This window comes from Lynx canadensis, chromosome D1 (genome assembly GCF_007474595.2).
Source record: "Lynx canadensis isolate LIC74 chromosome D1, mLynCan4.pri.v2, whole genome shotgun sequence".
Classification (NCBI taxonomy): Eukaryota; Metazoa; Chordata; class Mammalia; order Carnivora; family Felidae; genus Lynx; species Lynx canadensis.
In genome coordinates this window covers 67,939,974-67,955,242 of record NC_044312.2, presented here as the reverse complement: position 1 = coordinate 67,955,242, position 15,269 = coordinate 67,939,974, and the positions used below count along the sequence as shown (strand labels likewise).

The 15,269-nt window shown below is 48.0% G+C and overlaps 1 protein-coding gene across 2 annotated transcripts in view; it reads left to right on the top strand.

Annotated features, from left to right (window-relative positions):
• The window catches only part of GALNT18 (polypeptide N-acetylgalactosaminyltransferase 18), a 353,532-nt gene that overhangs the window by 292,298 nt on the left and 45,965 nt on the right, over positions 1-15,269 (top strand). For both annotated transcript variants that reach the window (XM_030332733.1, XM_030332732.1), the window contains 2 exons: positions 7,853-7,990; positions 13,585-13,680. In XM_030332733.1, the coding sequence (XP_030188593.1) occupies positions 7,853-7,990; positions 13,585-13,680 (234 nt within the window). The remainder of the gene's footprint in view (positions 1-7,852; positions 7,991-13,584; positions 13,681-15,269) is intronic.

Here is a 15,269-nt window from a genome sequence, read left to right as displayed (position 1 = left end):
GACTTCTTCTCTCCTGACCTCAGTTATCCTCATTTTAAATGAGAACATCGGACCGGGTGGCTCCAACTTTACTTCATGTCTAGGTCCTCAGCCTCTCTGCTATACAAATATACCAGCAATTACCAAAATTCACCAAAGTGCCCTTTAATCTCCCTGTAGACTGTATTTAGGCTTCTCCATCGAACCTGTGACCAGAGCAATAGGAATGTCCATATGCCTTTGGGATTTCTGGAACCACATGCATGAGGAGGGGATACACTCTCACAGGACCCTCAGGAGGAGAAGGGAACTGTTCTGGATGGTTTCTAATCATCACAGAATCTCATCATTGCCTGCCACTGTCCTCTATCCCTCTTATCACCTACATTTAAGAAATGCCAGAGAAAAAGCAATGTTTCTCTAGTAGATTGGTTCTGCCTTGTCATGTGTCACATGGAAATGACCTTGGACCACTGAGTTGGGAGAACCCCAACAGATGCCAGCCACGGGATCCCAACCTGCTTACCAGCCTGTCTGCCTGGAGATCATTGGTTATGTTGCACTATGTGAAATTGCCGTTGACTGCATGACCTCCTTCTTTCCCCTTGGGAATCCTTTAAAAAGCTTCAGTTCTCTCTTCCTAATAGAGAAATGGTTGATTTTTGCCTAACGTTTCCATGTGAAGGTCCTGTTCCCTGATCTCTCCACCCAGCTAATGTTGCTCTGGTGGAGTGATTGAAGGTTACCTGGACCATGGGCAGGAGCTTTTAGGCAGCCCCCATCACCTCCACTATCATGGGGGGTGGGGTGGGGTGGGGTGGGGTGGGGTGGGGTTGGGTTGGGATGTGTACTCCCACGACCAGTGACATTTCACCAGTAGGGAGAAGAGGAGCCAAGAAGTACCAGCCAGAGTGTGAGCAACCTTAATGAACCAGCCCCAGGATTGCATCCCTGACAGTGGGAGTGTTTCTAGGGAAACAGCAGTGCCTTCTAGACCCATCTGTGGCTGTGGGAGTTGGATCACAGTATTCTTGGGAGCATGCTGAGCCCCACTGTGGGTGTCCTCTGATAGCAAAATGTTAAGAACACTTGGAAAGTCCCCCAGGAACTTAGCAGTGAAGTATCATAGATCCGTAGTCTCTTAGAGTCCTGTCCACACTCCTGCCCCCTTCTCTCTGTACCCCAAAGCTGCAATCTTTTAGCCCTCTCCCCTCATAGTGGCTGATAGATGTTGAAGTGGATAGTAAATCCAGTGAATGGCAGAGAACCAAGAGAGAAAAGTAACTGGAAAATGATGAAACTCAGTGTGTGTCTGTGACTTCTCAGAGGGTAGTTCAAACCCGGTCAAATGGGTAGGATGAGAGGGAAGTGAACTCAAGAAAGGCAGATAAGGGGCTCCTAGGTGGCTCAGTCAGTTAAGCATTCGACTTCAGCTCAGATCATGATCTCACAGTTCATGAGTTAGAGCCCCACATCAGGTTCTATGCTGACAGCTCAGATCCTGGAGCCCACTTCAAATTCTGTGTCTCCCTCTCTCTCTCTCTCTCTCGCTCTCAAAAATAAACATTAAATTTTTTTTTAATAAAAAAGGGAAGGCAGATGAGCAGTGGGAGTGTACAGGATAAAGCCTCAGATGGAGAAGGTGGTCAGTGTGTTTTCTAAAAGTCTGTCTCTTGACCCCCACTATTCCCTGCTTTGTCCAGACTCCATCTCCTGCCTCTTCTGAGACTTCTGGAAAGAGTCAACACTTTCCCCCTCCATTCACTTCTCAAGTCACATCCCAGTATTGCCCCCAAACTGCTTTTGACAAAGCATCTTAACTGCTTAATGGACATTTTAAAGTCTTTAGCCTCCAGGATCCCACCTTTTCCTTGAAATTCTGTACTTGCTTGGCTCCTTGATTCCACACCCCAGGATATCCCCCCCCCCCCCGCTCTCTGATTGCTCCTAATTCCCTGTGGGCAATGCTTACCTCCCCTGGATGCTTAAGTGCACCCAGGCATCCACCCTTGGCCAACCACTCTCATTTTACTCCCTGGTGGTCCCATCTATTCCTGGGTCCTCCTACCATCTATCCATTGACGACTTCCTAACTAATACCTCTAGCCCTGACTTCTGCCTTTAGCTTCAGACCTGTGGCTGCACGTCGATCTCCTGAGTGCTCCCTCAGGCACTTTAGACTGGATCTGCCAAAAATGGAGAACATCTTTTCCCCCCAAAGCTGCTCCTGTTCTCCCTCCCGTTACAGTTGAGGATACCACCATCTTCCCAGATCTATGAGCTTGAAACACGTCTTCCTCTGATCCTCCTTTCCCTTAAGCCCCATTCCCAATCCATCACTGAACTCTTCTGTCCATTCCTACCCACCTCACGTCTGAGTTCAGGTCTTGTCTTTTCCTGCACAAGAGCCTCTGGTTTCCCTGGCTCGAGACTTACCCCCTCAAATCTATCCTCCACACTACCCAAAGTTATATTTAAAAAAATAAAAATAAAAAAAAACACACACACACACACACAGTGGGGCGCCTGGGTGGCGCTCAGTTAGGTGTCCGACTTCAGTTCAGGTCATTATCTCACGGTTCATGGGTTGGAGCCCCGCGCCGGGCTCTGTGCTGACAGCTCAGAGCCTGGAGCCTTCTTTGGATTCTGTGTCTCCCTCTCTCTACCCCCTCCCCTACTTGTACTCTGTCTCTCTATCTCGCTCAAAAATAATAAAACATTAAAATTTTTTTTAAAAAACTCACAGTGACCACATCATTGCCCTGCTTAAAATCTTGAACAGACTCTCCACTGTGCACCAGATCAGGCATAAACCCCTCTGCCCACCCATAACCCCCTGCCCCCACTCTGTATTATAGTTTCCGTAGGCTGCAGGACAGTGAGAGCTCCAGAGTTGCCCATCTATTCCATGCTATTTCTTCTCTCTGTATGTTTGCTCATTTTGTCCTCTCTGCTTGGAACTCCCTACCCTCTGCCTCTCCCCCAGCATCCACCCTTACCGATTTCCCTCCATCCTAGTAGACTCAGTTCCAGCGACCCATCCTCTAGAAAGTCAGCCTCAGCTAGAGAAAGTGCCCCCTTTGCATGTATGTCTGTGTCATTGAATCACTATCCTGTGAAAGAATGTTCTATTGTGTAAAAGTCTCCCTCACTCTCTCTCTCTCTCTCTCCCCCCCCCAGGGGCTCTCAAATCTGGCTGAACATTAAAATCCCTTGTGCTCCAGCCCCAGAGATTATGACTTAATTGGTTTGGAAGGGGACCAGGGATCATTTTTTGGAAAGCTCTTCAGGGATTCTAATATCCATCCAGGCTGAGAGCCACTGCATTAGACCACAGGCTTCCTGGGGACAGATTGTATCCTTCATTTTTGTGTCACCATGCCTAGCGCAAGCCAGGGCACATGATCAGAGCTCAGGGAAACCTCGCCGATGCTTATTAACAAATGGATCTGCTGGCAGTGTGTGTAATTCCTTTCTCCCTCGGTCAGTGGCTCCTAAAAGCAGATCTGCAGACCAGCTGATTAATTCTGGGTCTCATCCTCAGAGATTGTGATGAGTAGGTATGTAGTGGTCCCAGAACCTGTTCAGAGCTCTCTGGGTGCCGGTTTGGGGCTGCCAGATTTGAGTAATACTAGATTAACTAATCCTGCTAGTCTTTAATTCACCTTGAGTGTCACCTCCTCCAGGAGGCCTTCTCTGATTGCTCCCCTTTCCCTCCCCACCATCTTGGCTGCCCCACACAGTGAGATGGACTAAGGGCTCCTTCCTCTTCTGCTCTCCCTCAGCACCCTGTTTGCTTCTGTGCTTCACACTGTGTACAGAGTCTGTTTACTTGTCTGGGCCTTCCTTTCAAGCACAGTCTGTGCCTTCTTCCTCTTTGGATGCACAGTGCTTAGGACAGCACCTGGCATGTCCTAAAGATGAGCTGAAGGGGCACCTGGGTGGCTCAGTCAGTTGAGCGTCCGACTTCAGCTCAAGTCATGATCTCGCGGTCTGGGAGTTCGAGCCCCGCATCGGGCTCTGTGCCGACAGCTTAGAGCCTGGAGCCTGCTTTGGATTCTGTGTCTCCCTCTCTCTCTGCCCCTCCCCCACTCATGCTCTGTTTCTGTCAAAAATAAACATTAAAAAAAATTTTTTTAAGATGAGCTGAAAAAGAAAGAGGGAGGAAGTGTGGATGCCACATGCCCCACGTGCCTTCCCCAAGAGTTTTCTCGGCTGCCCTTGCTGTGGTGCTATATCAAGACCTTCTGCTCAACCACAGCACATCTGTTACCTGTTTACTTAACCTTTTGCCTCCAGCAGCCCAGCTGCAGGTAGAGAGTCAGACCCCACAACCCTGCCCAGTGGCTGCCTTGAAAATTAAATAAGTTCATGTACATAAAGGCTCTGATGGGTGCTCGGCAAGTAGAAAAAGCACCAGATAAGTCTTACCTCTCGGTGTGGGTGGTCTTGCCTCTGCCTTCTGCATTCCCACCCCAGCTTTCAAATGCCCTTGCAGGGCATTTATCCTCCCCGGTCGCCTTCTATGCCAAGTCCTCCCCCTGCCGTGCACCAGCCAGGTCCGCCAGCTCTATGACCTGCTTCCTTTCCACGTTCAGTCCCAAGCTTTGGGATGGCCAGAGGAGCTGCCAGCTCTGGCATCCTTTCTACTTTGATTGAAAATCAGTTTGTTTATCAACATACAGGAAGTCAGCCTGCAGCAAAGCATCAACATTCTCTTACACCAGGATAGGGAACTCTAGCCACCTCCCGCCCCACCCCCCCGCCCCGCCCTGCCGCCTTCTCTTGCCCAAAGACAGGTTGAGTGCCAGGGATGACTCACCATGGTGCGCAAGTGATGGCCCTTCTCTAGGTTTGGCTACAAGATGTTGTGTATGTGGCTGCACACACGGGCGGGAATACTGGCCAGCTTTTTGTGTGGCTGGGTGTATTTGTTTCCAAGGGCCACCATCACAAATTACCACAAATTGAGTGGCTTTAAACAACAGAAATTACTCTCACAATTCTGGAGGCCAGAAGCCCCAAATCAAGGTGACGACAGTGCCGTGCTCCCTCCAAAAGCTCTAGGGGAGGATACTTCGTCTTCTCCAGCTTTTGGTGGCTCCTGGCATATTCCTCGTCTCATAAATGTACCACTCCAGTCTCTCCCTCTGTCTCTATGACTCTGTGTGTTCAATGCCACCCCCCTCCTTTCTCTTATAAAGATACTGGCCATTGCATTTAGAGCTTACCCTAAATCCAGAATGATTTCATCTGCAGATCTCTAATGAATTCTGTCTGCAATGATCCTATTGCCAAATAAGATCACATTTGGAGGTTCTGGGTAGACACGAATTTTACAGGGGACTCTATTCAATCCACTAAGTATTTGGCAAAGGGGGCGATACATTTATTGTTTTCTAATAATAAGGGTCAAGCTGACCTTCTCTGAGAAAGTTTGCTTATTTCTCAATTTCTTCCCCCAATCTGAAAACAGTTTGATGCAATTTATAGTAAATATACTGTACAGACGTCCTGAACCATTAAAATGGAAAGGCAGAAGTCAACTAACAAATACGAAGGGGAAAGGGGCATGATATCCAGAAATGTAAGCAGAGCAAAGCTCTGATTCTTGAATCTTCTAGAAGTAGAAATGAGCCTCTGATGGGTATTTCTCCCACCTTGGATTAGATAAGGAGGGAGACCAACTTTCCCTTGATCCTGAATGTAAAAAGAAAGTTCTCCTGTGGGAACCCAGAATTTTAGGAAAGCACGGGGGCCTTCTAGAGACAGATTCTTCCAGTGGCTCCCTGCAAATGCTGAGACACATTGTTAATTTGTCAGATGAAGGCGATGATAGCATGAAGGGGAAGGCCTGGGTCCTAGCAAATACCTTTGTGATATCAGGATAAGGGGCAGAGAAGTTTAAAGAGCTAATACTTAACAGATCCCTTGGGGTGGGGGTGGGGCTGGGGCGAGTGGCAGGTTACATTTGTTGCCAGCTTTTATCTGTAATACTTCATAAATATTTTCTCAACCTAGTTTTCATCAATACAGTCCAGGCTCAGCGGTAGGTCCAGGGCACAGAGATTAGTCTAACATGTTTCCTGGATCCAGCAGAGAAAGGCCAAGTAGCAGTTGCTGGAAAGTTCTCTGGGCAGGAGCCGAGGAATAGGCAAATTACAGATGAGGTCATCTAGAAGTACTCAGAAGACATTGCCCCTTAGCAGTCTAGAACTTAAACTGCAGGCTGTAGTAGGTTCACATTTTTATGTTACCTAAATTCTGGTGGGAAAAATAAATGTATTTCTTCTGTATCTACACTCTCTTGTTACTCAGGCCTCCATGGTCGAATACCAAATACTTCTCCTGATCACGTGCAGATTCGTGCAGCAGCCATCTTTGTGATTTTTCTCAGACATTTCAAACTCAAACTCTGTTCATTTCATGATCTTCCCAACCCCAGTAACTTGATCCCCAGAGCTGTTGCTAGAAGCAGGAGGTTCACATAGCCAGCACACAAGTGCCAGTGCCAGTGCCAGTGGGAGAGAGCTGTTATTTCCCTGTCTTCCTCTCTCCCTACTCTGGGCTTACGAAATACCACGTGCCCTCTCTGGTACCCTGGCTCCGTGGTGTCATCCTCTAAGATGTCACAGAGTCTCCACCTGATCCCCAGCTAGAGAGACTCCTCACCATCTTCTGCTGTGACATCAACTCTTTCTCAGCTGATTCTGTGCCCTGTTCCACGGCCGGTGTTCAGGCCCAGGGACTCAGTGTTCTCCCCTTTGCTCTGAGACCACAAGGAATATGGGGGCCTCTCTCTAAATCAAGGACACATCCATGTCTCCATTACCACTTCTTGCCTGCTATACCTTGATGGCTCAGAGGCCACCACTCTGATATACCTGGGAAGTGAGAGACACAACTACTGTCTACACTAAGACCCCCAAGCTAAGAGAGGGTCTGCTTCTCCCACAAGGACCTGGTCTTAGGAGGCAGAGGGCAGGCTCTTCTAGATGCATAGCATAGGTTAAAAATGCGAACTCCTGACCTGGGTTGATTGGGTGCAACTCTCAGCTCCACCATTTATCAGCTGTAGGACTTTGGGCAAGAGGTCATTGAACCTCTCTTTGTCTCAACTCATCTATAAAACAGTGCTACCCTATAGGTTTAAGTGGGCCACTATACATGCATATAAACTTCTGTGCAGGTTTCATGCAGGACAGAACCTACCACATTGCGAGCATTGCAAAGACTTTTCTGCCGCAGTTATTAGGAATAGTATTTGAATTAGTACTATTCCACCTTCCACTTTTTCCCTCCCTCCCTCTTTCCCCCCACAGCTCAGAACTTCTCATCTTCTAGCATGAGGTAGAAAAAACTGTACTCCAACTGTGTGCTCCAGCTCCTTCCACCTACACCTAGACCACAGGTTTTTTTGTTCCATTTATTTTTCTTAATGTTTATTTGTTTTTGAGAGAGAGAGAGAGACTGAGCATGAGTGGGGGAAGGGCAGAGAGAGAGGGAGACACAGAGTCCGAAGCAGGCTCCAGGCTCTGAGCTGTCAGCACAGAGCCCGACATGGGGCTCGAACCCACAAGCCGTGAGATCATGACCTGAGCTGAAGTCAGACACTTAACCGACTGCGCCACTCAGGCCCCCCTTGTTCTATTTATTTTCAAAGGCTTTTGGTGACAGTCCCCATCAGTGCTGACCTCACGTTTCAGTGCCCACATGGGGACAGTCATGGGGCTAAGGACATGTGGGGAAATGAAGGAGTTAAGGTCCCACATCCGCCCTTCACTAGGCAGTCTCCAGGAACATTGGCTGGGAGGTCTGGGGAGAAGCCATGTCCTGGTGGTGGCTGTATCTCTGCATTTGCACACCCGTGCAGGACTCTGGAATCGACATTGGGGACATCACCGCAAGGAAGGCCCTGAGAAAACAGCTGCAGTGCAAGACCTTCCGATGGTACCTGGTCAGCGTGTACCCGGAGATGAGGATGTACTCGGACATCATTGCCTATGGAGTGGTAAGGACCTGCCCCTTGGGGTTCACTCAGACACAGAGAGCAAGGCCAGAGAGAGGTATAGAGTCAGGGGAGAGCCTGACTCCACGGGACCTCTGGTAGACCAGCGGGCAAAAGGCAGCTTTTGGTTTCATAGACAGAACCTCTCTGTTCCCTTGAGAGGTGCTTAGTCTCTCCTCTGGAGCCTCAAGCAATTTAGCTCTAGCCTCAAACCTGCATGTGCTACTTAATAAAACAAAACCCTGCAGTTAGGTTAAGATTGCAAGGTAACATACCAATCACCCACTGTTCCCCAAGCAACGGGTGCCTGAGGTTCTAGTGACCAGCCTGTATGCCTCCCCCACCGAAGGGGCTTATGCTTTCCACTCACACGCACAGCCTCTAGGAAAGGAGTTCTGGAACACAACCTTCTTGAGTTCACTGTATTTGGGGGGAGGCGCCAACCCCCTGTTGTTTGGCACAGAGCAGTTACCCTTATGGAGGGCAGAGCACAGGGTTTGGATGCAGGCAGACGTGGTTCGGATCCAAACCAATCTTGACCAAGCTGCTTCTCAGTCAAGTGTCTTAACATCTATGGGCCTCAGTTTCTCCCTATGTTAAATGGGGCAAAATAATGCTGTACTCCTAGAATAGAAAAATGTCTCAGTTATATAAATATATATCCTGACGATTTGTATTTTCTAAGGTTAAAATACTTTTAATATGGTAAATTCTACCATTATCCCAATGTTCCCAGGACGATTCAACTCTTAAAGTGTTTTCAATGATACCTGATTGATTTTTTTGATATCTCATCTGGTCTTTGATTCCTGAACACATAGAGCTTTTCTGCTGACAGCTATAAGCCCCCAAAACTACAAAGATTTCTCACCACCTTGTTCTAGGGTGGGGGGTGACAAAAAGGCAAAGTGACCTTCCCATGTTCACATAGGTAATTAACACAGAACTGAGTCTAAAACATCATCTTTTTTTCTTAATTCTTTTTAATCTTTATTTATTTTGAGAGACAGACGGAGTGTGATCAGGGGAGGAGCCAAGAGAGGGGGAGACACAGAATCAAATGCAGGCTCCAGGCCCTGAGCTGTCAGCACAGAGCCCAAAGCGGGGCTCGAACTCAGGAATGGTGAGATCACGGCTTGAGCCGAAGTTGGATGCTTAACCGACTGAGCCACCCAGGCATCCCCTAAAACATCAGCTTGTGATAGCACTCTGCTCCCTCTCTTTGGAGAGAATCCCCGCAGACCTTTTTGATATTCTAGGATGAAACTCAGAGGAAGAACTGTGACCTTCCCTCCGATAAGCTGTGGTCAAAACTGAGTTGAAGGCCTGCCTCAGCAGGAATATAATGGGCGTAGCATCTGCTTGGGTTGGGGTGAGAGGAAAATGCTTGCTGAGGATTGGCCTCCATGTTCTCAGTGGGCCTCCCAACTCTGACGTCCTAGGATGCTATAAGACACAGAGCCAGGATCCCAGGAATCCTGTCCCCCAATGAGACTTTTGTTGTCCAGCAGACCAACCTATAGGAGGGAGTCAGATCCTCCCACAAGAGTTTCCATGGCATGGTTGACATGTCCCGAGGAAATCACTCAGTGGCCCCTTGCGTCTCCATTTCTCAGGCTGGTGTAATTTGGGTGCCAGAAAACTCACCTGAAGCTTCAGATCCTCTTGTTCCCATGGAAACACACCAGACTATGAAGTACCTATCAACCCCATCTATCTCCCTAGGGCCATATTGAGGACACAGCTGTTACTGGTCCCCCTGCACTCTGCCCATAGCAAGTTGTATATGATGCTTGGCCATGGTTGGACCCAATCCAAAAGGGAGGGTTATGCTACTGTGGCTCTGGAGAAACTATTGGCCCCAAACCCCTGTGAGCTAGGGCCAGCTTCTGGATTCATGTTCTCACCAAGCTGTCAGCTATAGCTGAACAGTATCAGCCAAACAGTATTAACTACAGTGGGAAAGCAACAGTGGAGGTTTGTGTATACGGCTATTGCAGTACTGGGCCTTACCAAAAGCATTCTTGTCTTCCAAGCAAAAGGGTCTCATCTTATTGAGATGTACAGCAGACTTACCATGTAGCCCTCACCACCACACCCAGAAACCTTTTTTGATCAAATAGTAAGTGGCATATACAGGGTTGAGATATGGATCTGAGTCCTTAGTTAGAGCTGCTTTTACTCTGGTGTGCTGAAAAGCCATTCTCTCATCATCCCAAAGGACTGAGCAGTGCTAACCATCCCTAGGGCTAGCAAAGGTCTCTGACCCCCACCCCCACATGTTCATCTGCCAGCCCCTGCTCAGGGAGCCCAGCCAGCCTCCCCTCCCTTCTGGCTCCTCCACAGCCTGGGCTCTGACAGAGTAGAGACACGCTGGCTTGTCAAGGAGCATAATTAACTCTTAATGGGGGCAACAGGGTGAAGATGGGCAAAGCAGGATGCAGCCACAAGAGGATTTGCTGAGGCTGAATCATTCTTCCTGGTGATTGTTTTTATTCTGAAATGCAGAGATGTCTTCTTGGGGGTAAAGCTTCTTCTTACTTTTTCCGTGCTAACTTACGCCAAACTACATTGCTCAGGTCAAAAAACCTCCTGGAACTCTCAGTGGGCCTGGGTCAAGTCTATAACCCAGCCCATTAATCCACTCACAGGTCCCTTTAATGACTGCCACAGGCAGAAGGGCCTCTGGGCCCCATTGTGTGGGAACGGGTTTCCCCCAGATGGTGGAGCTCCATGTCCAAGAGGCGGGGTCTTTGGATTCATCCCAGCTCTAGTGTGGACAGCGAAGATGGAACAGCATCTGGAAACAGACACACCCAGCTTCCGAACGTTAGCTTTGCCACTTACTCTGTGTGATCTTGACAGGTTATAAAACCTTAAAAGTTATAGTTACACCATCTGAGGGGGCAGTTTTCAGTCTCAGGATTGTCGCCAGCTGCATGAGGAAAAGAACTTTACACTTGTCCACCTGCCAGTGTTGTTCATTTGGGAATGCCATCCATTTGTTCATTTTCTTCACTCATTCATTCATTCCACATGGATTTACTGTCTGCTATGGGCCAGGACTGGCCCGTGTCACAGACCATGAGAAAGACATAGCCCCAGCCTGCTCAGACAGGGGAGAAAGGCACGTGAAGAAGCAGTAAGAACACAGCACACCAAGTGCTACAGTAAGAGAAATGGAGATGATGATGAAGCATAGGGCCATGACCTTACACCCAGATGTGGGTCAGGAAACACTTCCAGAGCAACAGAGAAGCTGAGAGCAGAAGGAAGAAGAGGACTTCGTCTGACAAAATGAAGGCAAAAGTAGAGGTGACATGGGGAAGAGCCCATGCAATGGAAATGGCATCACAGACAAGGTGAGGCAGACCTTCTATGCCACTGTTCCTCACCCTTAAAAGAGATCATATTACCTGGCTGCATTGCTCTGAGGATTAGGGGAGATAACACATGGAAAGCACTTCACATGGTAGCTGGCACATAGATGCAGCCATAAAAGCTAGTTTCCCTGAATGGCTCTCAGGAAGGTTATAGCCGTAATAATAGTAGCTAACAATTATTGCACATTTGCTACTTACCAGGCTCCATGCTATGTACTCATAGGTAGTGTCTCATTTAACCCTCATAACAACCCTGTGAGGTAGGCACTATTATTATCCCTATTTTAGAGAGGAGAAAACAGACAAGAAGGAGTAAATGTTCTTTGTCCAAGACCACACAGCTGGAGCCAGGATTCCATCCCAGCCTGTCTCTCCCAACAGCATCAACAGACCACCTGCTTAATGGGGGAGGAATGACACAGAGCTGGGGGCACTTTATCAAAAGCCACCACCTACCTCCTCACCCAGGGGATGGCTTTGAGAACCTAGCAGAAAGCCAAGTCTGACATCAGGGCTCCATGGACCTTTTGCTTTTGCTTTGTGACAGCTGTTAGCGGGTCTCACTAATGGATTACAGTTCTCAGCTTTAGATGTGACACCCACCTCTCTGTAGGCTGTGGGAGAAGTCTAGAGAGTGTTTACGTATGCTGCCTCACACAGGCAAGCCAAATAGTTCTTCTATAAACGAGGATTTGCTACATAGATGTTTCTGGAGCCTCTGCCTAGGGAGCTGGCACACATTTATATTTCTTCAGAACTTCCAAACTGCAAGTTTGGGATTGAGATGCCTTTGCCTGGTAGAGGAGAGGAAGCTCAAGAGAAAAGAATTGGACTCTGTTCCTTGTCCCCTGTCAAGAACAGGGGATTCACAGAGCACAGACGTGCCTCTGGTTGTTGCATTTTGCACCCCTAATTGGGTCCATTGCCTTCCTGCCACAGGTTGTCAAGACCATGAAAGCTCAGCCACCATCAGTCTCTGGCCTCCTTGGCTAGATGCCCCACCTGTGTAGTCCATTGCCCTGGTCTTCCCTGAATTCCAACATCCCTCTTCTAAGCAGAGTGCTTCGGTTGCTAACAAGAGCTATGTATCAGCTAGCTCAAGTTGAGGTGGCTAACGATACCACAAACTCTAATGGGCACAGGAAGTAAAGTGCAGCTGGACATGGGCACCTGAGCCCAGAAGCCACTAAAGCCATAGCAGGGGCAGAACTTCTCTAATCCTGTCTCATGCTTCATTTCTTCCTTGGCCACATTGGATCTCTCAGCTTACATATGGCCTGATAGATCCCCCATACCCAATCTAAATGGCTTCACAATTCTTGTGGCCACCACCCATTGACCACACTGACTCTCTCATCTAGAGTTCTAGGACAGAGTAAGAGGATGATGAGATGGTTACATTCCAGAAGGAGAAGGATGGAGAATAAAGAAATAGAATTATTAACTCATTCTAAACTGCTTGTTGGTGCCCACCATGGTCTACTCAGCTATAGCTGGTGAGCAGGGCCATGTGGACCATAACCTGTCCTCTCCAGGGACTGGAAGTAGACATATGCCAGAAAGGAACATTGAATATTGGCTTTCTTACCAGACATGGTAAGACACTGGTCCATGGTACCCAGGCACTGGTTCTATTGATTGCTATGTGCCTGTAGGTGAGGATAAGAGATACCTGTCTCTTCCCCTACTCCCATCCTGGACCCCTTATCCACCTGTCTGACCTCCACTCTGGAGATTCATCATCTGGGCACCACAGGGGCCAAGCCAGCCCCTGTTGGATCTGCAGGAGGCAGAAAGGACCCAGAGGACATCTCAGGCCTGAAGGCAGCTAACATATTGCCCACTTTGCCCAACCTTCCAGAGCAAAGACTTCTAACCAAGGACTATTGAAAGCCGTGGTGCCACCCCTATGGAAATAGACAGGGTAAAGAAACTGGCACCATCTTGTGCATGTGTGAATATCTTTTATTTCTACCTGGACTGTCACAGTTTAACAACACAAAAATGCTTCTCCTTCACAGGAGGCTGGTTTTCTCTCAGCACCTTCATGCAAGGCAAAAGCTGGTGGTTATTGCTCTCCAGAGTATTCAAGGGGCCATGGGGCGATTATGGACATGGGACTTGTCTCAGTGGAATGCTGGCTTCTCCTGACTTAATGCATTTGTTTCTCTGTTCCTTTCTCCTTGGTGTGGCTACCTTTCCTCTGGTGTCCAGCTGCAGAACTCTCTGAAGACCGATTTGTGTCTTGATCAGGGTCCAGACACAGAGAACGTTCCCATCGTGTACATCTGCCACGGGATGACACCGCAGGTGAGTTCCCTGAGAGAGGCTCCTGTTGGGGGTGTACACATGTATGTCCAGTGTGGAGAAGGATAGCTAAAGTCATGTTGTGGCTACTGTAGGCCCAGAGGCTTCCAGGGCTCTTCAATAAGAGTATGCTCATGAGTAGAAGAGGAGAGTCATGCCTGCCTTGCCTGGAAGGAGGTGGGGGGCGGGGAGCAGATGCTGGGATGCCTGGATCCCCTGGGGTGGGGAGCAAGGAAAGGGATAAATTTCTAAAGAGGAACGCCTGCCTTATTGGAGAAACTATGGGTAAATCTCAGTCCTCGCTCTGGCAGCCATGCCCTTCCCTAGCAGGTGGGAACCCAAGGTCCCCCCAAGCTCCCTGACATCTCAGAATCTCTTCACAGTGCCATTTCATGGCCTCTGGGCTCTGCCCTTTAGTAGATCACAGCTGGAGCCAAGATCTATAGCCAGGAGAACTTTTCTAGCTCTCAGGACCTTCTCCTGGTGGAGAATGAGGGGAAGCTACCAGGGAAATAACTTATCCTAGGAAAAATTAGCCAGTCATAGCCTAGGCTCCAGATATCCAAAGAGGGTGCTGAAACACAGGCAAGAGAAATGGCTTATTCAATAGAGTACAACGGACAGCCATTTTTCCACGGATGCCACAGACTGACCTGTTCTGACACTTTGAGTTTACTTATCTTACCTCCAGAAGGGCACGATGATTTTTTTTTAAAAAGATGGTATAGAAGATGTGTATATTTGTGCAATTATAACTGAGTGTTTAAAAGAGTGGTTACCCACCTAAACATACAACTGAAGGCTATCACGATTTGTGTGTGCTGAGACTTAGAGCAACTATCCACTGTGACCTCCACCCGCTCGTCCTTTATGGGGGCCAAGCTGCTGTGACATCACTGACTGGTCAGTTGTAAGTCAGCAGATCACACTCTCCCCACACCACACAGTATAGCAGCTCATTCCTCATTCTTACAATGCTGCGATATTTTTCAGATGACTATTTTTATGTAAACTTTTTATTGACGCGCAACATACGTACAGAAAGTAGCCAATTGTAAGTGTACAGATTAGTGAGTTTTCAGAGCAAATGCACCAACATAACCAGCCCCTAGATTAAAAAAAAAAAGAGCATTATTGCCTGATTCTGAATTTTATATAAATAGGATCCTAGGGTGTATGCTTTCTCATGTTGGCTTCTGTCTTTCCTCATCATATTTGTAAAGTTCCTCCATGCTGCTACATGTAGCTGTAATTTTCATTACTGTGTAATTTTCCATTTTATGAATATACAGTATTGCCTATATATTTATGGCTGATGGACACCTGGGAAATTGCCAGTTTGAGAGTATCATGAATACTGCTGCTATGAACATCCTTGTTCATGTCTTTTGGTGCACATTTGGACTCATTTCTTTTGGATTTATACCTGAGTCAAATCACTGAATCATAGGGTTGATGTGTGTTTACTTTTAGCAGACAATGCCTGCATTGGTCGGCTGGGGCTGCTGTAACAAAATGTCACGGGAATTTATTTTCTCACAGTTCTGGTGGCTGGGAAGTTCAAAATCAAAGTGCTGGCTGATGTGGTTTCT